This window comes from Dama dama, chromosome 7, assembly GCF_033118175.1.
Source record: "Dama dama isolate Ldn47 chromosome 7, ASM3311817v1, whole genome shotgun sequence".
In the NCBI taxonomy this organism is placed as follows: domain Eukaryota; kingdom Metazoa; phylum Chordata; class Mammalia; order Artiodactyla; family Cervidae; genus Dama; species Dama dama.
The window spans coordinates 22,343,739-22,367,828 of NC_083687.1; the positions used below are offsets into that span (position 1 = coordinate 22,343,739).

Genomic DNA, 24,090 nt, shown 5'->3' on the forward strand with positions numbered 1-24,090 from the left:
GATGGTTTTATGGTTGCTTTTTGGGGCAAGGGCTTTGAGACCGAGCTCTAGAGCCAGACTGCTAGGGTACAGAGCTGTGCTCTTTACTCACCTGCGACCTTGAGGAAGTTACTTAGTCTCTTTGAACCTCAGCTTTCTTTTCTGTAAAATGGAATAATAGTGCCGACCTCATAGAATTCTTATGAGAATTAAGCCAACTGCAAGGTGGAATATACTAAGCTCTTAATAAATATTAGTTATATCATATAGTATGATGGTTAAGAGTTAAGTACTCGGCAGACATTGATTCAAATCCTAGCTCTGCCATAAAATGGCTGTGTGACCTTGGGCAAGTTACTTAACCTTTCTGTGCCTCAGTACTCACCTGTAGCATACAGATACAAATAGCTGACCTCATGAGGTTGTTGTGAGGAGCAAATGATTAATCAATGTAGAACACCAGAATAGCTTTAGTGACGTAGTAAGTGCTATTCTGGGACACGGCATCACACTGTTCTGGGGGCACCGCTCACACAGAACACCCCCTGCCCCCGACTGCATAAACCACTTGCTTCATCTCCACAAAGCTCATCTACTGTCACCGTGTGGCTTCTTTAAGAACTGACATTGATTGCCTTTGCTGCTGGGCTCACTGCCAGCTCTGTAGCTTACAACCTCACCTTGACCTGATATGGCGTTCCTAGCTCATCCCTGCCTCCCAAGTGAGTTTTCCTATGATGAGTTTCCCAACCCAAACTTCCTTTAAGTCTCAGTAGAAGAACCAGATAAGGCCCGCCCTCCAGGGTGTTACCTTGAACCCCACCCCCGCCCCCACACCAGGGAGCACCACCTGAGACAGAGCTTGTTTTGCCCTCCGTGGTCTCTACCATTTTTTCCTAGGTATCTCCCATCGTAACGATATCCAGAGGAATAATTCCTAAGACATCTCCAACACCCGGTGCCAGGCACTGTTAAGTGCTTGGTCTGTGCTTATTTATTTAATCCTCATGACAATCTAAGGTGTAGATACTGTTATCATCTGCATTTCACAGATGAGAAAACACAGGCGCAGAGGGGTCAAATAACTCGCCTAAGGTCACACAGCCTTGAAATGGCAGAATCGGGACTCAAACCCAGCTGTCCTTCCTCCTAAGTCTGCACTTATCCACACAGGCACAGCATCATCTTACCAGGCGATATCCTGGGACAGCGTGGGGAAACTGGGTTCCTCTCGGTGACCTGGTCTCTCCTAACCAGTACTTTGTCTCTTTCTCTATTGCCTCTTCCACCCCTGCCTTCTTTTCAGCGACTAGTATTAATGTCCATCAGAAATGTGAAGGGATCTGAGAGTTCACAATTGTTCTTGAAGAAGTGAACAGAGAAATGATGACTGATGATTGGAATGTGCAAGCCCAGGGGCTGCTTCCTTTGCTGTGAGGTTATCTCAGCTCCACTGAGATGTGCAGGGACCAAGAAATAACAAAGTCAATGTATAGGGCTGGTTCCTGCCCGACTTCCCCGGGAGCCTGCTCTGGCGCTGAGCCTGGGCAGAAGGAAAGGCTTTTCGGCTGTCTTCCTGCCTCCATCCTCCCTGAGATTCGGGGGAGTTAGGGGGAGCCACCAGGAAGCTTTCTCTGTTCACTCTTTGTGGGCTTGCCGCTGGGGGACTCAGCCCAGGAGAAGGTGACTACGGAGGTCACCTTTGGGAAGCAGGCCAAGATTTCATTTCCTCCATTTTCCAGGGGTCGCTAGAGAATTAATGACTTGCCACTGGCAACTGTGGGTTAAAATCAAGGTACATTTCAGTCCTCTCTTTTACAGCATTTCTAATCTTCATGAGCATGAGACTCCTCTCCCTTCCCTCCCCCAATCAGATTTCAGTCAGTTCAGTTCAGTTCAGTCGTTCAGTCGTGTCCGACTCTTTGCGACCCCATGAATTGCAGCACGCCAGGCCTCCCTGTCCATCACCAACTCCCGGAGATTACTCAAACTCATGCCTATCGAGTCGGTGATGCCATCCAGCCATCTCATCCTCTGTCGTTCCCTCCTCCTCCTGCCCCCATTCCCTCCCAGCATCAGGGTCTTTAACAATGAGTCAACTCGTCGCGTGAGGTGGCCAAAGTATTGGAGTTTCAGCTTCAGCATCAGTCCTTCCAATGAACACCCAGGACTGATCTCCTTTAGGATGGACTGGTTGGATCTCCTTGCAGTCCAAGGGACTCTCAAGAGTCTTCTCCAATACCACAGTTCAAAAGCATCAGTTTTTCGGTGCTCAGCTTTCTTCACAGTCCAACTCTCACATCCATACATGACCAGATTTAGCATGTCTCAAATAAGGTAAAGAAAACTGCTTTTTTAATCAGCACATCCATGGACAGGAGGCCAGTTTTTGAGAACCTCTGCTCTCTAACTACTTCTTGAATCTTCATGGTGATTATCTGAAACTTTCACGGAACACCTATATTAAGCGCTGCTTCCACATAATTGTCGTCTACTGGCTCCACTGTTTAGTGAAGATTCACAGCTTTGCATGAGAATAACTGACTTTTTATTTTAAACCCTGTAATCATTGGGTTGCTAGCTTTTTGGAAGGAAAGCTATGACAAACCTAGACAGTGTATTAAAAAGCAAAGATATCACTTTGCTGACAAAAGTCCGTATAGTCAAATCTATGGTCTTTCCAGTAGTCATGTATAGATGTGAGAGTTGAACCATAAAGGAGGCTGAGTGCTAAAGAACTGATGCTTTCGAATTGTGGTACTGGAGAAGACTCTTGACAGTCCCTTGGACAGCAATGAGCTCAAACCAGTCAATCCTAAAGAAAATCAATCCTGAATACTCATTGGAAGGACTGATGCTGAAGCTAAAGCTCTAATACTTTGGCCACTTGCTGGCCAAAGAGCTGACTCACTGGAAAAGACCCTGATGCTGGGAAATATTGAAGGCAAAAGAAGAGGGCAGCAGTGGATGAGATGGTTGGACAGCATCATCGATTCAAAGGACAAACTCCAGGAGACAGTGGGGGACAGGGAGGCCTGACAGGCTGCAGTCCATGGGATTGTAAAAAGTCAGACATGACTTAGTGACTGAGCAATAATCATTGGGAAAAGACGGAGGGAAAGCACTGAAGCCTTTGAGCTGTTCACTGCTGATGCTGGTAGGGGCAAAGACCCTTGGCCACCCAGATTTGACTAAGCATCAAGAGTTAGACTGCCAGGTCATGGGGCCTGGATTTCAAGAAGGCAGGTGTTGGAGTCACACCAAGAACTGATCCCTCTGCCTTTTCTTCTCTCTAACTGGAAAAGTCATTCATTCATTCCAAGCCTTGGTTTCTCACATTTTGAAAAACCAGGAACATGATAAACGCGATGCATCTCTGGCAGTGCTGACAGCCCACCTGCCCATCTGGCCTGGGCTCACCGGGGGACAGGCTTGCCTTCCTGAGTCTCATGTCACCCTAGTTTGGGGGATGATGAGGCTGCACGCAGATCCTGCCAGGGTCTCCCAATGCTGAGTACGATTTCAGAAAAAAAAAAAGAGCCTCTGCCTGTCCATGGAAAGGTACCCAGATGGGTATTGGAGGACAATGATCAGCTCTGTCCAGAAGGGATTTCCTGTTTGCCAAGCTTCAGTCAGAAGATACAAGGTCACCGATTCCAGGAAATGCCCCACTTGTTGAACTTTACAAGTAATGGGAGGGTCGGGAGAGGCTTGAAGGGGGAGCAGACAGACAGTCAGGAATGAGAGATGGCATTTTTAGAAGTGGAAAAAAAAAAAAAAACAGGGAGCCAGATGACAAAAAATAAGTAGTTACAGATCTCACTCAGTTTTGCATCTTTGCCTCAATTGTCTCAGCAAGGATCCCGTTAAAATATCTTCTTCCTGGTTTATTTGTACCAGAATAGTAAAAATAACCACCAAATCTTATGTATTTGCTGTGTGCCAGTCATGATGCTAGGCCATGTATATCTGAGAACATGTAATCCTGAAGAAGCTGAAGAATGAGACACTATTTATTTCTCATATTATGTGAGAAAACAGGTTCAGGGAGACGAAAAAATGAGATGAAATTTCCGAAGTTAGTGAGCGTTAGAGCCGAGCTTTGGACTCAGGGTTGATCCCAGCGTTGAGAATCTGCAGCCTTGCTGCTTCCAGTGTGATCACTGGGACCGGAACAAGAGTAACTAGTCAGAAGGCAACACCCAGAGCCCCACCCTCAGACTTCCTGAGCTGAAATCTGCACTTTAAGTTTCCCAGCTGGATCCATGCACACATTGAAGTGTGAGAAGCTACATCATCAATCACACTTCAGGAGGCTGTCATGCGGTATTTGCACCCCCATGTTCAGAGCAGCATTGTTCACAGCAGCTAGGAGGTGAGAGGAACCCAAATGTGCGTTAATGGATAAACAGATTAACAACACGTAGGATATACATACAATGGATCCTTGTTCAGACTTAAGAAAGGAAGGAAATTCTGATGCATACTATTAATACAACAGATACATTTTTAGGACTTTAGGCTAAATGAATAAGCCAGTCACAGACAAATACTGCATGATTCCACTGGTATGAGGTACTCAAGAGTCATCAAAATCGTGGAGTTGGAAAGTAGAACAGTGAGTTCTAGGAGCTGGGGTCCTGTGGGGGGCTGAGGGGGTTTTGTTTAATGGATACAGACTTTCAGTTTTGCAAGATGGTTTTGCAGATTAATTGTGCGACAATGTGAATATATTTAATGCTACTGAAATGCACACTTAAAAATGGTGACAATGGCCAATTTTTTGTAACAGATCATCACTGTATGTTACTATTACATTAGTAGAAGTGGGAGCTGAGTGGCAGCCTAGGGCCATATAAGCTGTTAAGGCAATTTCATGGGCATCTCTCCAATGGAGAGTTGCCAGTTCAGCCTCTGAACTGGATGAAAATATTATATCTTGAAGGTCGATCTAAAGGGGGAAAGTGGGGCCCTTTAGGATGGTGGTGGGAATATCCAGGAAGATATCCTGGTCCACCAGGCTGATGGAGGAGCTTTGTTATGGATGATCACGAGGGTAGAGCTGACACAGTGGAAGGGCATTGCTGCAGCCGGGAATGCTGGGAATCTCTGGAACAGAGGTAAGACTGACCCCATTGCTAAGATCAGGTCAGTCTCTGACTTTCTCCCCATATGCTTGGGGTAAGTAGACTTCTGTGCTGACCATGCACATCCCTGGGAAAAGTAATGTTTCCATCCTCTGTTTACAAGAGAAAGCTGCTGCATAGAATTGCAAGGGTTGTATCCTGCATATTGCAATTTGGAAGGAGACACACAAAGTATACTTCCCAAATCATGAGAGAAATAAATAAAAAGACAAGACCTAAGTCAAACAAAGAAAGATACAAAAACTAAAAAGAGGAAGGGCATGCATAAACCCATAAAAAAATCCTGAAATTAAGAGCAAGAATTTTAAATGACATCAAATGTGAATAAATTAAACTCTCCAATCACAGTCAGATTAAAAGAAAGAAAAAAATGAAGTCGCTCAGTCATGTCCAACTCTTTGTGACCTCATGGACTGTAGCCTACCAGGTTCCTCCGTCCATGGGATTTTCCAAGCAAGAGTACTAGAGTGGGTTGCCATTTCCTTCTCCTCAGATTAAAAGAAAAGAATCTCAAACATTCATTGTTTATAAAAGAACCGGTAAAGCAAAGGAATATACTAAAAGCTACACAAAAAATAAAGACTAAAGATCAAGCAAACACAAACACAAAAACAGAACCGACAACTGGAATAGAGGACAGAGAATTAAACTTGAAAATCTCCAAACAGGAAAAGAGGAGACATTTTCTGATGCTAAAATCTATCGATGAAAAACTCTAACAGTCGTGACAGAATGAACGAAGTGGCACTGAAATATCTTTCTAAGAAGTCAGTAGAAAAAAATACAAGAAGAGAAATGATAATAGCAAACAGATAAGGCCTTTTTACATGTTGTCAGGCACTAGTCTAAAGCATTTTGTTAATATTAACTAATTTAATTCTCACAGCAGTCAGTAAATCAATACTATTATTTTCATTATTTATAGATGAAAAAGCTGAGACACAGAGAGACTCACATCTGTCCCATGAGATTTCATAACCAGTAATAAGCCCCGCTCTGGTGCATGGAGTAGCCTAAGGAAAGAAGATCCCAATGATTCCCACAAGGAACAAGGGTGTGAGCTAAGCTCCCATTAACTTCCCAAGGACCAAACAACCTGGCTAATTCGTTTTACAAAAGCTTGGGTGATAACCCACGGCCTTTTCAACTCTATCAACCTGTGATTATAACATGACACAAATTAACACCTTTTGAAATATGTTTTAGTCTGATGCTCCTGGTTAAAAAAAAAAAAACAAAAACATATTCCTTTGAGGACACATGTCCTGCTCAGTCCTCAAAATCTGTTTTATCAATGGTGTTGTCAGTTTCATAGGGTGAAGCTCCAACCCTAGAAGTGGAAAATTCATTAAGGAGGGAAGCCAGGGGAATGTTCCCTTGACACCACCACTGGTTCCAGAGTATGACGTGTGGTACCCGGGGTGTATTGTCGAATGAATACCATTTATGGTCCACCACTCCCTCCCACCATCTGTGACATGTTCTCAAAGGCCCTGAACATTTGTGTAAAGCAGTTTCCGTCAATGATTTTCCCAGGAAATCAGAAAAAAATGTGACAGGGAAATATAGCAGACATGGATTTACTCACCGAATGATAAACAATAGACTCTAAACTCAAACTCAGTGTAGCTTGGGAAGAATAAATTGCAATAATCACGAAGCACAAAGTGGTTCTCCTTGGGGACTTCATGTCTTCAAGTTTGAGTTGCCTTGCCTGAAATGGAAATAAGATGGTTTAGAGACAGAGTGGTGTGTTTATCAAACTTAGAAAAGGACTAGGAAATGCTGTCTCAAAAGTCACCCTGCAAATGGGCATTTTCAGTGGAGGGGAGAAAGGAAAGAGCTTAAAGGCATCAACTGTAGAAAAGAGTGTCCACTCCAGACCCTGGGGTGATGAAAGGATAATGTCAGGAAAGATGGTGGCTGGGGAAGACCGGGAATGGTACCTGCAAACGGGACAAAAGTAGCAGATCTTTAGGTAACTTTCCTAGAGACAGAGAGAAGGAGAGAGAAGAGGAAAGAGAAAGGAGAAAGAGGAAAGACTACTCAGTATGAAATACTTTTAACTTTATGGTTCAGTACACATGAACAAAAGGATTCAGAGAACAGTACTTTCCTTAGCTACATGCAACATACTATGATGTTTTCAATTCTGTTTCTATTCTCTTACCCTATGTCTTCTTTTAAGCCTGGCAACAATCTATTAAACTGACTTTTGTGTGTGTGTTTCATCGCTAAGTCCTGTCTGACTCTTCTGCAACTCCATGGTCTAAAGCCCGCCACGCTTCTCTGTCCATGGGATTTCCCAGGCAAGAATACTGGAATGGGTTGCCATTCCCTTCTCCAGGGGATATTCTTGACCCTGGGATCGAACTCACATCTCCTGTATTGCAGGTGGATTCTTTACTACTGAGTCACCAGGAAGGCCCCTAAATTGACTTAAAGACCCATGTTAATGGGCTACGGCCTATTAGTATGAAAAATTCTGGAACTGGTCACAAAAATACAAGGTATATTTTAGAGATTTTTAGGGTATATAACATAGAATATTAATAGATAATATATCATACATTGACTCTTGATTGTTATCTCTTTACAACGCTGGTAATAAAAACAAAGGTTTTTCAGATGACCAGATTAATCACGGTTACATTTGAAAAGTAGAGAATCACATGAAATAATCCCAGATCCTATGGGTCTAGGGACCAGGACAAACTACTTTTCTTTCCTTAGTGACTTTTTAAAATCCATAGTTTTGTGAAACTCCCCTTGACAAAGGGGCAGGAGATAGGAACCAAACTAATTGCATCTGGGGCTTCCCTGGTGGCTCAGGGGTAAAGAATCCACCTGCCGAGTGCAGGAGACACGGGTTTGATCCCTGGTTCAGGAAGATCGCACATGGCACAGAGCAACTAAGCCTGTGGGCCACAACTATTGAGCTGGTGCTCTAGAGCCTGGAAGTCACAACTACTGAGCCCACGAGCTGCAACTACCGAAGCCCATGCTCTGCAACAAGAGAAGCCGCACAATGAGAAGTCAGTACGCTGCAACTAAAGAGTAGCCCCACTCACCACAACTAGAGAAAAGCCCATACAGCAGTGAAGCCCAGCAGAGCCATAAATAAATAAACAAAATTATAGAAAAAAAAAACCTAATCTAGTTGTATCCTTGAATAAGTCACTTGTCTTCTCTGAATCCAGTTTATCCGTCTATGAAATGGGGATACTTAGACCTCCTCTAATTCCCTCACGGACTTTTCTGAGGCTCAAATGTTATTAAAAGCCATGCAGAGCTTCAGGGATGCCAGCTGCAGTGGAACCACCCTGACAGCGGAATCCAGAGGGCAGGCATTGGTCCATCAGGAAGGGCAGGCACTGGTCCAGGCATTGCCAGGAGCATCAGAGGACTTGGCCAGGATGGCATGCAGAGAGACAGCCAAGACTCCCACGCCAGCAAGGCTCGTGTTTCAAGCACCAGTTGTTGGCTGCCTCCTTTTCCTCTTCCCCAGTGGGAAAGAAGGAAGCGTAAGGCCCTGGAAAACTGACCCAATTTGCAGATCTGGCAATGAAATACATTTTTTAAATTCTGCAACTCAATGGCTTTTGGAAAATGCTTCGCAATTTAGGTTACAGGAATAGATATTTAAGGCCAGATGCATCTACCATAGGGAAAACAGAGCAACTCATTCTTTGTTGAAAAGCAGTAGGCTTTGGTGGGTATGGGGTAGGCTGATTTAGCCTGGGAGTAACAACTGTCTGGGGGATGAATCAGGTATTTCAGAGGCAATGTAATCTTTTTAGGCATCCACTTTCTGCCTGTACTAACTGGCTCCATTTTGAAGCAGTTAATCAGAAGAGAAAAGTTAGTAGCTGAATAGTTAATGAGTCTCCCTTAATACTTGAGAGCCAGGAAGGGACTCAGGTATTAAAGGGATTTGAGTTGACTGCACATCTTTTCATCACTTTGTAATACTGGCCTTTGTCAGCTAGCAAGGATTACCTTGGTCATGATAATGACCAAGTGGTCACACTCCCCCACCAATGGTCATGTCTGGTCCTTTTGTATAATAACCACTGGCCAATGCTTTCTGTTGTCCCCAACTTCCCCCACCCTCCTTGGACATAGTTCTTGATTAAATTGACATCTTTTTCTCTGTTGACCTATTTTGTAGCCACAGAATCACAATTCAACAGAAATACAGTTATAGAAAGAACCACACTGTGGGGAAGGGGGTATTCTCTGGATGCAGAAAAAAAGATAACAGCCACATAGAGTCATCAGTTACATAATAAGGGTAAAGGTAAGGTCCTCCACTTGAAGGAAGAAGGCCATTGTTTTGAGAGAGAGGTAATATTAAAAATATTGGACAACCAGTAAGGCATGAGCCTGACTCATATGAACAAGCATACCAGCTGAAACTCAGTCCCGCTTTCAGGGTTCCTGCTATGTTTGGGAGGAGTTCTGAGGATGAACTTTTCTCACCTACATCAATAATGTCTCAGTAACCCTGCAGCTGTTTTTATCAGTGAGGAAGCTAGTGGAGGCTGTTTAACTTGGCTAATGGGGGAAAAAATTCCCAATCCATACAACAAAAAGCCCAGAGTAGAATTCCACTATCAAGGTGACATATCTTGAGTAGGATTCCCTCTTTTTTTGTAAATCCCCAAGACGTTCCTATTTATTCCAAATTCCTAGAATAAATGTGCTCAGTCACTTAAGTCACATCCGACTCTTCAAGACACCATGGACTAAAGCCCACCAGGCTCCGCTGTCCATGGGATTTTCCAGGCAAGAATACTGGAGTGGGTTAGTATTTCCTTCTCCAGCGTAAATGGCAGACAACAACTAAAAAACTCAGGGACAAGCAGAGACAGAAAAAGAGAATTATCTTATGTCATTCCCAATTTCTTTATCCTTTGAAATTATAAGTGCTGGACACTGTCTACTAAAACTCACCAACCTATATGAGCCTGCTGTGTCTTAGAAAAAGCTGAGAGATATGACCTCATGCTCAGCAGTAACCTTGTGATGGATGAGCAACTTCCTGGTTCCTCAGACTCTATTTTCCTGTCTGTGAAGTTAGAAGATAGGGGGAGGGAAAACAAGCACCCTGACATCATATGCCGGGAAGAAGTGGCGGTGATTCTCAGCATTACTGCTCTTGGAGGACAAAGGTCTAGATTACTTGAAGCAGTCTTAAACCACATTCTCTCTCAGAGGGATTATGCACCAGGAACATTCATTGTGAAACTGACCTGAAATACATCAGGGAACTGTTCTCCCAAATCTTCTAAACAACCAGGGCTTCAAATGAACTGGTCTCAATCCCTTCATCAGCCCTGAGCAGCCCAATTTTGATTGAAGGGGAGAAGTCAAGGGGGTTGTACACCTTGCAAGTTAAGAAGATTGTTCATGAAATGGCCACATCTGTGAGGTCTGATGACCCAATGTCATCATTAAGTTGTGATTCCAAGCTTGGTATATAGAGGGTAATAGTGAGGCTTGCTCTGGAAATGATTTCCTAAGCTCTGCCCTCCTGTGCTCTCAGGTATCCTCAGCTCCTCTTCCCTGGGGACCCCAGCCTTAATCCTCTCCTTGGCTCCTCCTGGGGAGAAAGAAGGCAGGAGGTAAAAGAAAGCCCACATTTGATGACCCTCTGCCCAGGTGCCTCCCCCTTCCTCCAGTTCAGGTCTCTGCTCCTGGCTCGGGTCCAAGCACAACTCCTCCCCTTAACATCACCCTGGGTAGCACCACCCTGGAAGGAAGCTCCCCGGAGTATTTGAGCATCATCTGCTTAAATGGCTCTTATCCCTGGCTGCGCATCAGAATAAGCACCTGGGGAATGTCTTTGTTTCCTCTCTTCATTTGTTTGTTGTTTTAACATCATGCTGGATCAACTGAATTAGCATTTCTGGTGGGGGCAGGAGTGAGGGGTGACTGTACCCACCCCAGCTGTTTCTGATGCAGAGGGAGGTTTGAGGTCTGCAGGTCCGTGCTCTCAGCATCCCATTGCCCTAGCCACACTCCTGGCACTTCCTACCACAAGCCTATAGTCCTCTCTCCACTAAAGAAGCTACATCGAAATAGAATCTTAGAGGGGATGCATTTAGGAGGCAATCAATCGATGATGGATGAATGAATGGGTTCATATGGACTCAGAAGTGATCTACCCAGCAGTTTTTGATGCAATTCAGCAGCCAAGGCTGTTATCTGAGGTTGTGCCATATATCTCCCATAGTATCAAATGTGGTGCACAGTTACAACACAACAGAGAACATTCCATAGGCCTAAAATCGTGCTAAGCATACACGAAGTGAAATAAGTCGTGGTTCTTGTCTCAAAAAACTCTCAATTTTATCAGGAAGGCATGAAACAGAGACTGAAAGAAAAATGTGAGCTTAAAAGATGCTATTTACTAAATGTCTGCTAGGTACCAAACACTGCCCTAAGTGTAATTATTAATACGTTCATTCGCTTAATTTGCCTCACAATAAGTCTAGGAGGTAGGTGTTTCTTCCTAACTCATGAATGAGAAAATGAAGGCTTTCAGAGAGGTTACCATACTTATTCAGGTTGCCCAGCTAGTAAATAACAGTAAGAATCGCCCCCATTTTGGCCTGTCTCCAGGGCTTCACTGGTGGCTCAGTCAGTAAAGAAACTGCCTGCAATGCAGGAGACCTGGCTTCAATCCCTGGATCAGGAAGATCCCCTGGGAATGGGAATGGCAACCCACTCTAGTATTCTTGCTTGGAGAATTCCATGGACAGATGAGCCTGGTGGGGAAAGTGAGCTGCAGTGTGAAGTAATAAGATGACTAGAAAAAGTTGGCCTGGGGGAGTTGGGTGGATTTTGGAGTGACCAGGGTCACTGACCAGACCCTGAAGGATTGGCAATGCTTAAACATGTGATGGGGGAAAGAAAAGAGAATGTCAGGCAAAGGAGAAGACCGTAGTGGAGAGCCTTGTCCCTGTTTAAAGGGAACAAAGCATCCCAAAGGGTGATGTTTAGCTGTCCCCTGAGCCCTTCGTGGACGTTGCCAAGGGTAGCTTGCCCAACCACTGTGATGGAGGCTCTGCCATCGTCCCCGAGAGCACACTGTTCTCCTGAACAGTCACCATCAACAAGGGAACGCAGAGCTATTTTCTGCTCTGCCTTGGAAAAAAAATGAATGTAATGGCTTTAGGGCCCCAGTGATTCCCTCTTTCCTGTAATAGACTATAGTGGAAAGAACACCAGCTTTGATGCAAAACAGGCCTTGTTCTGATTCCAGCTTCACCACTTATTAATTGTGGGTGAGACACTTAACCCCGTAGAGGTTCCGTTTCCTGGTGTGAGTAATGGGGATCACAGTACTGGCCTTGCAGCATTGTTGTGGAGATTAGAGAATTTTGCCCATGAAGGTCGAAAAAGCCTGGTTATGGTTGAATTTGTTAAGGTCTGAGTTGTGCCCTCCAAAATTAATATGTTGAATTCCAGCCCCCAGCAGCTCAGAATGTGACCTTATTTGGAGACCAGGTCTTTGATGAAGTCATTAAGTTAAAACGAGGTCATATGGGTGGGGCCTTTATCCAATATGACCAGTGACCTTATAAGAACAGATACTATACTTGATTTTAGTATAAGATCAAAGATCTTAGTATAAGACCAAGATCAAAGGTGGAGAAGTGATGAACAGTGATCTTATAAGAGGAGGAGATTAAGACACAGACCCACACAGAGGGAGAACCACGTGAAGACACCAGAGGAAGGCAGCATCTCCAAGCCGAGGAGAGAGGCCTCTGAAAAAACCAACTCTGCTGACACCTTGATTTCTGACCTCCGAGCTCCAGAATTGTGAGAAAATAAATTTCTGTTGTCTGCAGGTCTTTATTATGGCACCCTGAGAAAACTAATACAGAATTCAATAAAAATGATACCTCTTTTTATTTTTTATCACCCAAAAAGTGTGAGTCTGGCCCTCCCTCTGGTCTGCTACCCAATATTTATTATTTATTCTGTGAATGTTTTTATGAAAATTAAAAAAAAATGGATTATTGGTGTTTCTGGATACAGCATAAAACATACACAGTTAAAACTGAAAGACAAATTAGAATTAATCTTTATGCAGAGGTAGAGAAGAGACTTGTGGACACAGTGGGGGAAGGAAGGGGTGGGATGAATTGAGAGAGCAGCATTGACATATATACACTACCATGTGTGAAATAGATAGCTAGTGGGACGTGTGTATAACACAGGGAGCTCAGGCTGGTGCTCTGTGATGACCTAGAGGAGTGGGGTGGGGTGTTGGTAGAGGGGGGCTCAAGAAGGAGGGGATATATGTATACATACAGCTGATTCACATTGTTGTATGGCAGAAACCAACACAACATTGTAAAGTAATTATCCTCCAGTTAAAAATAAATTTAAAGAAAATGATTTGCTAAGAAAAAAAGAAAAAGAATTTGCCTTTAGTTAAAACACTAGCGCCTGCCCTCTACACACACACACACACACATACACACACACACACACGTCTAATTTTTTTAGATGACAAAACGAAGACCTGGCAAGGGCTGTGTGTCTCATAGGCAGCTGGGAGCTGAGTTAGGACGGAAGAAATTAATTAAGGATTTTTAAAATTCTAGATAATAATATTGTCCTATAGTGGACAATATAGGACAACTATATTGTCCTATAGTCAGACAAGTCACTTGTCGTATAATGGTGGAGAATAATTATCAGCAAAGATGATGATGGTAATGGTGATGATGGTGGTTACAGATCACTGATATTAGATCTGTTTCAGGCATAGAGCTATTTCAGTATTCATAGTGCTATTACATCTGTTTCAGGCCTAATGCTATAAGTGGCACAGAAGCTGTCTTCAAGAATTATGTCATTTAACCCTCTCAATTAATCCTATAATATCACTAAACTATCCTTAATTATTCCATATTCAAATATGGAAATGGAAGGTTAGAAGGTGAGTAACTCACCAAGGTCAAACAGCTGATACGTAGTAGTGATAAAATTATAAACTTGGCCATCTATTCCTTTGGGGAAAAGGTACCGTTTGGGTTAGAGATCTTCTTGGGGGGTTATCAACAAGAATAAATGAAAAGCTTTCTCTGTGTGAACCCTAGTCCAGGCAACTGAGTTCCAGCCTCACCTTGCTAGTGATTTGTTCATGATCTGGGGCAAATCACCTCACTTCTCCGCATCTCAATTTTCTTTTTGGCAAAGCCAGGGAGTTGATGGCCCTTGGTGATTTCAAAATTGAGGTGAAAGATGTGGACTCTGATGGTCCCATTGCTGTTCAAAGAGTCTAATATTTCTCACAGTTATTTCAAATCCATTGTAGCCTCACTTAGGTTTCTAAGCCTAATCATAGCTATCTCTTGCATTTGTCTACTCCACCTCTGGTTGACTATGCTAGCTAAGCCTTCACTGCCCCACACAGGCATCACTGTGATGGCTTCCCTTCTTTTCCTCTCTACCCTACCATCTTCATAGATACAAGATTGACCTTCTGCAAGCACTCTTCACACCTGTTACCTCTGTTCAGCTCTCCACTGCTTCCAGAACAAAGGCAATGGTGTTTGCTGATGCTGGAGGCCCTCCACGACCTGGTTCTTATTTTTCAGATCTGGCATATTTAATAGGCATCTATCACATTTTCACGACTGAAGCTGGTAACTTTTTCATCATTTAAAATAGTGCAAGACAAATCTTGAGCTAGGAGTAGTTTTGCTTTTTAAAATTAAGACTATGGTCTGGGACTTCCCTGGCAGTCCAGTGGTTAAGACTCTGAGCTCCCAAAGCAGGGGACAGGGGTTTGATAATTGGCTGGGAAACTAAGATTTCACATGCCACATAGCATGTCCTAAAGATAAATAAATAAATAAAAATAAAACAACAGCAACAAAAAGACTATGAAAAAATAGAGGGGGGCAGAAAATGCAAGCAGATACTTAAATAAACATTAAAAGAAAAACACTATGGTCAAACCTTCACAGTTGATGTTTTATTCACTGACTCACCAGCCCCACAGGCAAGAGTGAATAGAGAAGCAGGGACTTTGCCTTCAGATATGAACCTGAATTGAAAGTTTCTTTTTTAGCCTTTCTGAAACTTGGCTTACTCGTTTGCAAAATGGATTGTTGATAATTAAATAATAAGTAAAATAAATAAATAAAATAATGCAAGAGATTTTTCATTGTTCATGCAGAGGTAAAAATATGAAAATTAATCTTTGAGACATAAGAGTAATTATTTGGTCAAACCACTTTTTACTGTTTGGCAAAACCAAAAGTAATCCTGTGATTTACTTGGTTTCTTAATCTCCATTTTTTTCCTGCCCCTTTGCCTCAACGTGATCACTGCATATTCAGTTCTAACCACCCTTCAGTGCTCAGGAAAATGACTACATCCTGGTTGGAGATTCTCTGCTTTGTTCAGCTATAAATGGGAGGTCAGGTACATAAAACACAAGAAATCTCATTAAAAAGTAGAAGAGAAAGAGCGGTAATTCTTCCCATAGCTCTACTTCCTGGTTTCAGATCATGAACAGAAGGTGATGCTATATACATGGCTTTCTTTTTAATAAAAGAAGAATTGAATTGTATGCTAAGACACTAACAAGGCAAGCTGTGCATCTTGACCTGCGTCTGACTAACTGAGCAGGTTATTGTATTTATTGAAAGAAGCCAAAAATATATCTTCCTATGTTTTGTTCCCTATATATATATACACACACATATATATATGCCTGAGTCATGTACTTCTGATCAAAATAGAGACTAGATGAGAGACTAAAAATAAATATGCATATATATTATTCTACTATTAGAGAATAATTCAAAGCAGAATTCCTCTTAATGCAGATGATGGATGGTAGGAGCAAATTTCAGGACTTTCATTGAACATTTGACTGAGATTATTATTTTTTATGGACTTCCCAGGTGGTGCTAGTGAAAAAAAAAAAACCTGCCTGACAATGCAGGATACACAAGACACTTGGGTTTAATCCCTGGGTTGGAAAGATACCCTGGAGGAGGGCATGGCAATCCATTTCAGTATTCTTGCCTATAGAATCCCAGGGACATAGGAGCCTGGTAGGCTACAGTCAATGGGGTCGCAGAGTCAGACATGACTGAAGCACGCACACATTAGAGAATTAGCACGCACACATGGGCTTCCCAGGTGGCTCAGTTGGTAAAGAATCCACTTGTAGATGTAGGAGATGCAGGAGACACGAGTTTGATCCCTGGGTCAGGAAGATCCCCTGGAGAAGAAAATGGCAACCCACTCCAATGTTCTTGCCTGGAAAATCCCACAGACAGAGGAGTGTGGTGGGTTATAGTCCATGGGGTCGCAAAGAGTCGGACACGATTAGTGACTGAGCAAAGAGCATATTGTTCTTTGCTCAGGACGGCAATAAAGACAGGACGGCATCAAAACCTCCCTCCTGGAGTGCAGAAGTGCAGATTAAAAACCCTCAAGGACTCTCTAACAGCCCGCCTTCACAAATCTGTGTTTTCAACAGCAAGAGGTGATGACTTGCCTTTGCTGACCTTATCTAATGAGATGAATCTCCCTTGCATACGCAGAACTATAAACCAAATATTTATTTAACACAAACACGAAACACAATACCAATAAAAGAACTGCCTTGAAAAAATTTTTTTTCCTGTTTCGTTTTCCTTTGCCTTAAAATAAGGTTCAGGAGAAGCATTGTGTCAGGGTAACTCAGTCCTATCAGATTACAGAGGAACATTTGTTTGTACACAATGGGGTCAAGTTTTCCAAAACACACTGCACATGTGTGCGGCATTGATAACCTTTCATCCTTCTTGTTGTAAATCACTGGAGGATTTTACAACAGGAGATTGCCATCTCCAAGAAACCTTTGAGCAGGAGATTGCCATCTCCATGAAACCAGTAAGCTCCTAACTCTGTTCTTGTCTCAACCATCTTGGTACCTCCATTTACCACGTGGAGGGGTTTTCCTAAGCCCTGGCAAGACAATGCCTGAGGTGTTTTTCAGCTGCCATGGAAGGTGGCCCTGGGGTTGGCTGTGAGACTCCGAGGGCTTGGGCGTGGGTCCAAGCCTTACAGTTCTGTAGTCTTACTCTTTATGAGGTAAGATCTGAAGTAATACTGAGTCTTCCAGTAGCAACAATAGTGGGCCAATCAGAGCAGTCTCTGGTCACTGCAAGAACAGAGGCCCTGGGCCCAAGGGCCCAAGGGCCCAAGACAAGCGACCGAGTGATGGAGGCAGACTGGAGGCGACACTCCAGACCCTCCAGCGGCCCCAGGGGAGCACTTATTTCTTTACCGTGTGGTTTAAACTATTCTAACATTTTAGTAATTGGCCGGACCCCCTTAGATCTTTGTATTCTCTCCCTTCCCACCTCCCAGTTCCTCCATCTCCCTGACATCAGGCATGGGGTCCTTGGCCAATGACCTCACTTCTCTTAAACTTCTATTTTCCTCCCTAGGCATTTTGTTAGAATTTAAGAATAGTGGATGACAGGGAACTATATTCAATAACTTGTAATAACATAATGAAAAAGAATATGAAAAAGAATATATATATGTATAACTGAATCATTTTGCTCTACAACAAAAACTAACAGCATTGTAAGTCAACTATACTTCAATAAAAATAATCATTTGCCTCTTTTGAAGAAAAGATGTGTGTGTGCTACTTAAAATGAAAAAAATTACAGATTAAAATTTACAGATTAATTAAATATTACAGATTAATTAAATATTACAGATTAAAATCCCCTCCCCCCAATATAGCACACTGGGAAGTCATGGCCATTCCAAGATTTTCTTAATCTGGATAGTCTGACTTTTGTCCTCATCTCATCATGAAAAGCATTTTCCAAAGTGTGATATTCTTCACTAATCCTCATCCTTCCTGGTTTCTTGTTGGTTTCTGACAACACTTAGCTGCTCTTCCTTCGTGCCTTTTTCTCCTTCACTTCACTTTGGGGGTTTCTCTTCACTTCAGCCTTTTCTCATTTCCCTCCTCCTATGTTTCCGTCCTCCTCATCCTACACCATCTGAGTGTGGGCTTTCAAACCTCCCCTGGGTCCTTGGTTGATCTCTCTTGACACTCTTAGGGAGCTTGTCCATGTCTATAGCTTTAATTATCCATTTATATGAGAATTCCCCAAACTTTATTTCCATCTTAGTCACTTTTCTAAGTATTAGGAACATCTTCTCAAATGCACTATTTCCACCTGGGTCTAAATTCAGCTCATCCAGAACTAATGCGTCTCTTCTCTCCTAACCCATCTCTTTCCAGATTTACAAACTGCTGGCTTCTTTCTCCAGGTTCCCAAGCTCACAACTCCACAGGTGTTCTGGGTCACAAGCCTTGAGGGCAGGAATGGAAGGAGCTATTCAGCCATTCGCTCAGTCTTGTGAATATCTCCAACGCCTGTGTTTTCTTTCCCTCGGCCGCCATATTGGTGTGGATGTTATCATCTCCTCAGAATCATTAGCACCAGAATGACTGCAGCAATCTCCTGAACCTTCTTCTTTCCCTCCCTGTCCAATATCCAATACCATTTGCCGATTCATTTGCCTAGGACACTATTTGTCATATATTGCTACTATACCATAGTCAGATACTCTAAACATTCTCAAATGCTCAGGAAATCTGGGCTAATTCACCTGGCAAGCATGGTTACCACAGCTGAATGTACACCCAGCTCTGATACAGTTTTCTTCTGTAACACTTGGAGACAGAACTGGCTGGCTGACCTACTCACAAGCATTTATTGTACCTTCTTTCACAAAATGTGTCATAAATATTAACAGTAAGTATTGGTTGAAGAGGTTGCTACCTCTTAACTTCTCACACTGTTCTTGGCAACCTGAAATGCCGCATTTCTCCCTTCTGAGATTTACTCATTATTTCAGGTCCTTCATACTCCCTTAGTAGCAACAGTAATTGCTATCATTTATCAAACTTTAGCTATATGTTGGGCTTCCCTCATAGCTCAGTCGGTAAAGAATCTGCCTGCAATGCAGGAGACCTGGGTTCAATTCCTGGGTCGGGCAGATCCCCTGGAGTAGGAAATGGCAATCCACTCCAGTATTCTTGCCTGGAAAATCCCATGGACAGAGGAGCCTGGTGGGCTACAGCCCATGGGGTCGTAAGAGTCAGACACGACTTAGTGACTAAACCCCCACCACCAGCTGTATGCCGGGCATTAGACTAAGCGGTGTACCTGCATGTGCCAGGCTCATTTTAATCCCAAAGCCCTGCATTGTTACAACTATCAGTATCTCCATTTTACTGATGAAGAAACTGAAACTTGGGTAAATTAAATCACAAACCCCAAGTCACACAGTAATAGCCAACTCTGTTGCTAAATCTGAACTCTTACCCTTTCTTGGGAATACACTGCACTTCCCTTCCTGGCTACTTCTCTGGCCCTGGCATGTGTATTTTTCTGTAGCTCTATTGTGGTTTTTGTAGGACAGCGTAGTTATTAGACATATGGACTGGTCAGACTGCCTACTTGCCAGCTTTCTGTGCCTCGGGCAACTTAGTTAAAATTGTGTGTCCTTTTGTCTATAAATTAGGTATTATAATAGAACCTGAGGCATGGGATTATTGAAATAACTACATGACTTAACCACCTCTGTAAAGTACTGAACACAGTGCCTAGCACAAAATAAGTACTCAGTAAACATTACCTGTTATTATTAAAATCCCCAGGGCCAGTGCTTTGCCTCCTGTTATGAGTACAAACCGATTAAAGGAAAAGATTCTCTGTCTTGGTAATTCCACAGCTCTTTGCACATCTCTCAGTATAGATGCTTCTACTAAGCTGTGACTTTAAAGGTTTCACTTTTGTGATTATCTTCTAGGAAACAGGCAAGATTCCAGTTATTTTAACCATCATCCCCAGAATCAGGCAATGTGAGTTGAAATGCTGAGTCGTGTGAATTCTTAGCGTCCCCATAGTGAACACAGATACTTAACTCAACAAGCCTTCCTAAAGCACCTACTCTGGGTTGAAGCCCCCTGACGTGGGGGAAACTGAGCCTGAGAGGGCCCCACCTAGAGACAGAGATTTCAACGATGAGCGATACTAATTTGGACTCTATGAGGAAGGTTGGCAGGGAAGTTTTCTAGGGGCACATATTCTGATTTTTAAAAAAGCTCTGAAAAACAACAACAAAAACCCAACTCTGACTTATTTTCTATCCATCTGTATAGATCAATCCAGAAAGTGGCAGATCAGGCAAAAGATAACTAGTATTTCTTTTTCTGGGAATTGAGACACATGTTAAAGTGACATTGAATAAAAGGATGACCCCCTCCCACCCATAGTCATTTGGCAGCAGAAGAACACATCCTGTTTACCTAGAACATTTCATCAGATTCTGTAAACTCTGCAAGTAACAGGGAGCCAGTGACTCTGCATGGAAGCCAGTGGGGTTGTTTCAGTTGAAACTCAAAAGGTAGGGCCATGTCTGGGGAGCTGAAGTTGTCTCCTCATTCTCACCTGCAGATGTGGGCGGTGGTGGGGGGCGGCGTTCCACTCATAAACAGCCTCAGCCAGGATCCTAAAACAGGATGCTCACCCCTGCTGGCACTTCTGGCCCCAACTTCTCGGCAACCTGAAGCAGTATTACTTCTGCTTCACTATTTAGACTTTGTCTCTTATGGTTTGGACTCAGTGGTTCTCAACCCTCGCTGCATAAAAGAATCACTTTGGAGATTTACAAACAAAACCAACCAAGCAAAACAGCATGAGATTTCCCTAGAGATTCTCACTCAGTTGTTCCAGGGAAGTGTCTGGGAACCGTTTTCTTTTGCTAAGTTGCTGAAGGTGATGCCAATAAACGGCAGGTGTTAGAATGTGCTCAAATCTGGACCAGGCAATAGCTGAATCTACCTACAGACTTCCAGCACAACTGGGAACCCGTGTTGCTCCAAAACTGATAGAATCTAGCCAATCACATTCATTCTCTACTCTACACGATTTTCACCCTCATGTCGTCAACCTCTTGGTTGGAAAGGCAGAGATCGGGGCTTCTCATTCTAATGCCCCTCAAAGATTCACTGAGGGATGCTGAGCAAACAACAAAACCTCTGAGCCTCTCAGTTTTGTATTTCATAAAATGGGAACAAGCTACCTGCTTTACCTGTGATGAGTGAGTTGAAGGAGAAGGAGGTCTCTGTCAGGGGCTAGCACTATGCAGTAGGGTGAAATGATTCATCAAAATACCCAGAGAAAGAATCTACGTGAGCAAATTTAACGAGATGGTCAAGAAAGCACCAGAGAATGTCCAAAATCAGGGCCAACTGGCCCTCTAGTTTGGAGTAGAGAAACCTTGGGAAGGGCAAGAAAATGCCTAATAGCAGTTGAAAAGTATTTTGTGATTATTCTTAGACCTGACATTGCTCATGTAACTTCATTGCGAATTCTCTTTCCATGACCCATACTCATTTGCTCATAGTATTTTATTTCTTATTCACTTGTCTCGTAATAATGAACAGAAGGAAAAAATTAAAGGCCACCTTTTTGCAGAAAGCTAAAAGAAATAGAAAGTGAACCCACATGTTAAATACATCTATTATTCATTAAGAAAGGGAATCTCTCCCACTGTCCCCCCCATTTCCCTAGAGCCAACTACTTAATCTAGCTGGCTAGCTATCATTTATGTATCTATAAATCCATCCATCTATTCAGTTAATCTTCTTTTATTTTCCAGAACAGAATACCTTTGATGGACTTCAAGACAGAAGTCCAAACTACTAGTTGAAAAATCTAGAATTTAATCCCTGGGAGGTTGGTACAAGTACTATGCATTGTCCAAGCCAAAACCAACACATAAATAACAATGGTAAAAATGAAAAAAACTATTTCAAGCTTTTCTAAATATTAAAATAACTGCTCACATTCCCCATGTATTATTTTTTCTTTACAGTGAGGGGAAGGTATTGTTAAAGACCAATACATGGATCTAAAAAAAAAAAAAAAAAAAGACCAATACATGGATCTGACAATGACAATTTCTTGTACTCCTAAGTGCCCTGACTTGCCTTAAGAGGTGGGAAGACAAAAAAATCAGTCACTTAACTGGTAAGATACGTGGCAAACAATTGATTGGATAACATGGGGGAGGGAAGGAAACTAATGCATATGGGGCATGCGGGGTTTGAAAACCTGTGAGACTTATTCTGTTACAGTAAGAATATAACCGTGCATTATGTTCATCATTCAAAAATGAAAGTCCAGAAACATTAGCTCTTTACGAAGGGAAAAGCTGAGCTGCGGTGAAGTGGTATGACCTGGCTTTCTACAAAGTACGAGAAAACACAGTTGAAGCAAACCACACAGCATAGGGCAACTCCTCCTTTCTAGAACACTTGAGGCAAGCCTGCCTGCTCTTGATGCCAGTGCTTTATCTGCCCTCCTTCCCAGAGGTGACTTGCAAACCCCGTTTCATTCAGTAGTTGGGGGAGGAAGGCGGTAGCCTACATTTTACGTTTCCAGACTGCCTAAGACCAGAGGGTATCTGCACACCTCCTGCTACACGCAGGGTAGCCTCCCCGGCTGCCTGGCATGGAAATTCACAGCAAGCAATTCACGAACGCTTTGGTCTCTGTGATATTTTCTGGCTCAGGGATGGGAAAACTCATTAAAAAGAAAGAAAACGGAAAGCTCTTCTTATTACAGAGGAAATCCTAAAAGTACCCCAGCTCACTGCCTGACACTCCATCTTCCTAAACACAATCTCATCAACTTGACCAACAGCCACACGCCCAATGCCCCTGGCCAGCCATGCTTTGTGCTCGCAACATACAAGTTACAGCCACAGAAAAGAGAATTGTAACTGAAAAGTGCCTTAAAAGGAGCCTCAGAGTGACCTAGGTGCTCCTGAGGTCTTGCTACCAAGAGAGACAAACCCCAGTAGGAGAGATGCCTGTTACCTGCCCAGAACTGTCGTCCCCAGGCTGGCTCCGGCTCTGATCAGACGTCTAACAAACTTCCAGCTCTCTGCTACGAGGCCACTCGCCCTGCAGCCTCATGCTCGATGAAGGGAGAGCCAAGCTGGGCTCATGAGAAGGGCTCAGACAGGACTGGGAGCTCTGAGCCAAGCTCAGCCTCCTCTCTGACCGGTGCCTCCCTGCTGTGAGCCTCCCAGCCTCACACAGCCATCCCCGACGGCTCACCGCTGTTTGAAAACAAGAAGTGATTTCCTGGTCCTCTTCCCCAGATGGTGTGTGCTATTTCCCTCACGCCCAAGGGAAGTCCTTCAGATCCTTCTTATCTGGAAACCTATTCACTGAGTAGCTAGACTTGTTTGGCCAAAGCCCCTAATCCTTGCTTTCCTTTCTTCAGAGAAAAAACTTCAAAAAACGAAACCAGAGAGTCCGCAGATGGGGTTGAGCTTATGGCCAGTGTAGGATGCCTGGTTTAAACCTTTGAAAGATGCCCACTAAATGAGATTGTGTTTTCAGAGTGGAAAGAAAATTAAAATGATCAGTGAGCATCATTTCTAGCAGTACCAAGAAATCAGAGATTTTAAAAGTCCTGAAAGTGGGAAGACCTAGTGAAATCATTTGGTCCTAGCCCTGGGTTTTAGGGAGGGCTGCCCTTCAAATACACCACATTCAGAGGTATGTAGTTCTTCCAGATTTTCCAGGGAAACTCTGTGAATATTTGTGCATCAAATTACAAATTCTGTAACATTTAACCTATTGTCTCAGTTAACACTAATGTCTAAAGATAAGGAGATACATGGAAAAAGGCAGGCTGCAGTTGATTTGTTGGGTTTAAAGATGAATTAGATGAAGCAATTATACTGTAGTAAAAAATAAAGATGAATTAGAGTTAGAGTTCTTGAGATGAAAGTGACCTATCTATCCTCATTTTGCAAGCAAGGAAACTGAGATCCAGGGAGAAACAGTGACTTGCCCAAGGTCAGAACACAGATGGGAAGT

General features: G+C 43.1%; 1 protein-coding gene across 6 annotated transcripts in view; it reads right to left on the reverse strand.

Moving 5' to 3' along the window:
• Positions 1-24,090, reverse strand: part of ADGRF5 (adhesion G protein-coupled receptor F5) — a 107,800-nt gene that overhangs the window by 48,815 nt on the left and 34,895 nt on the right. For 3 of the 6 annotated variants that reach the window (XM_061146882.1, XM_061146876.1, XM_061146881.1), the window contains exons 1-2: positions 23,077-23,342; positions 6,715-6,840 (exon numbers count right to left, since the gene is read on the reverse strand). In XM_061146882.1, coding sequence (XP_061002865.1) covers positions 6,715-6,816 — 102 coding nt within the window. In that variant the 5' untranslated portion in view covers positions 6,817-6,840; positions 23,077-23,342. Of the gene's footprint in view, positions 1-6,714; positions 6,841-10,381; positions 10,674-23,076; positions 23,343-24,090 lie in introns of those variants that run through there. The other 3 variants (XM_061146877.1, XM_061146879.1, XM_061146880.1) reach the window with 2 other exon arrangements.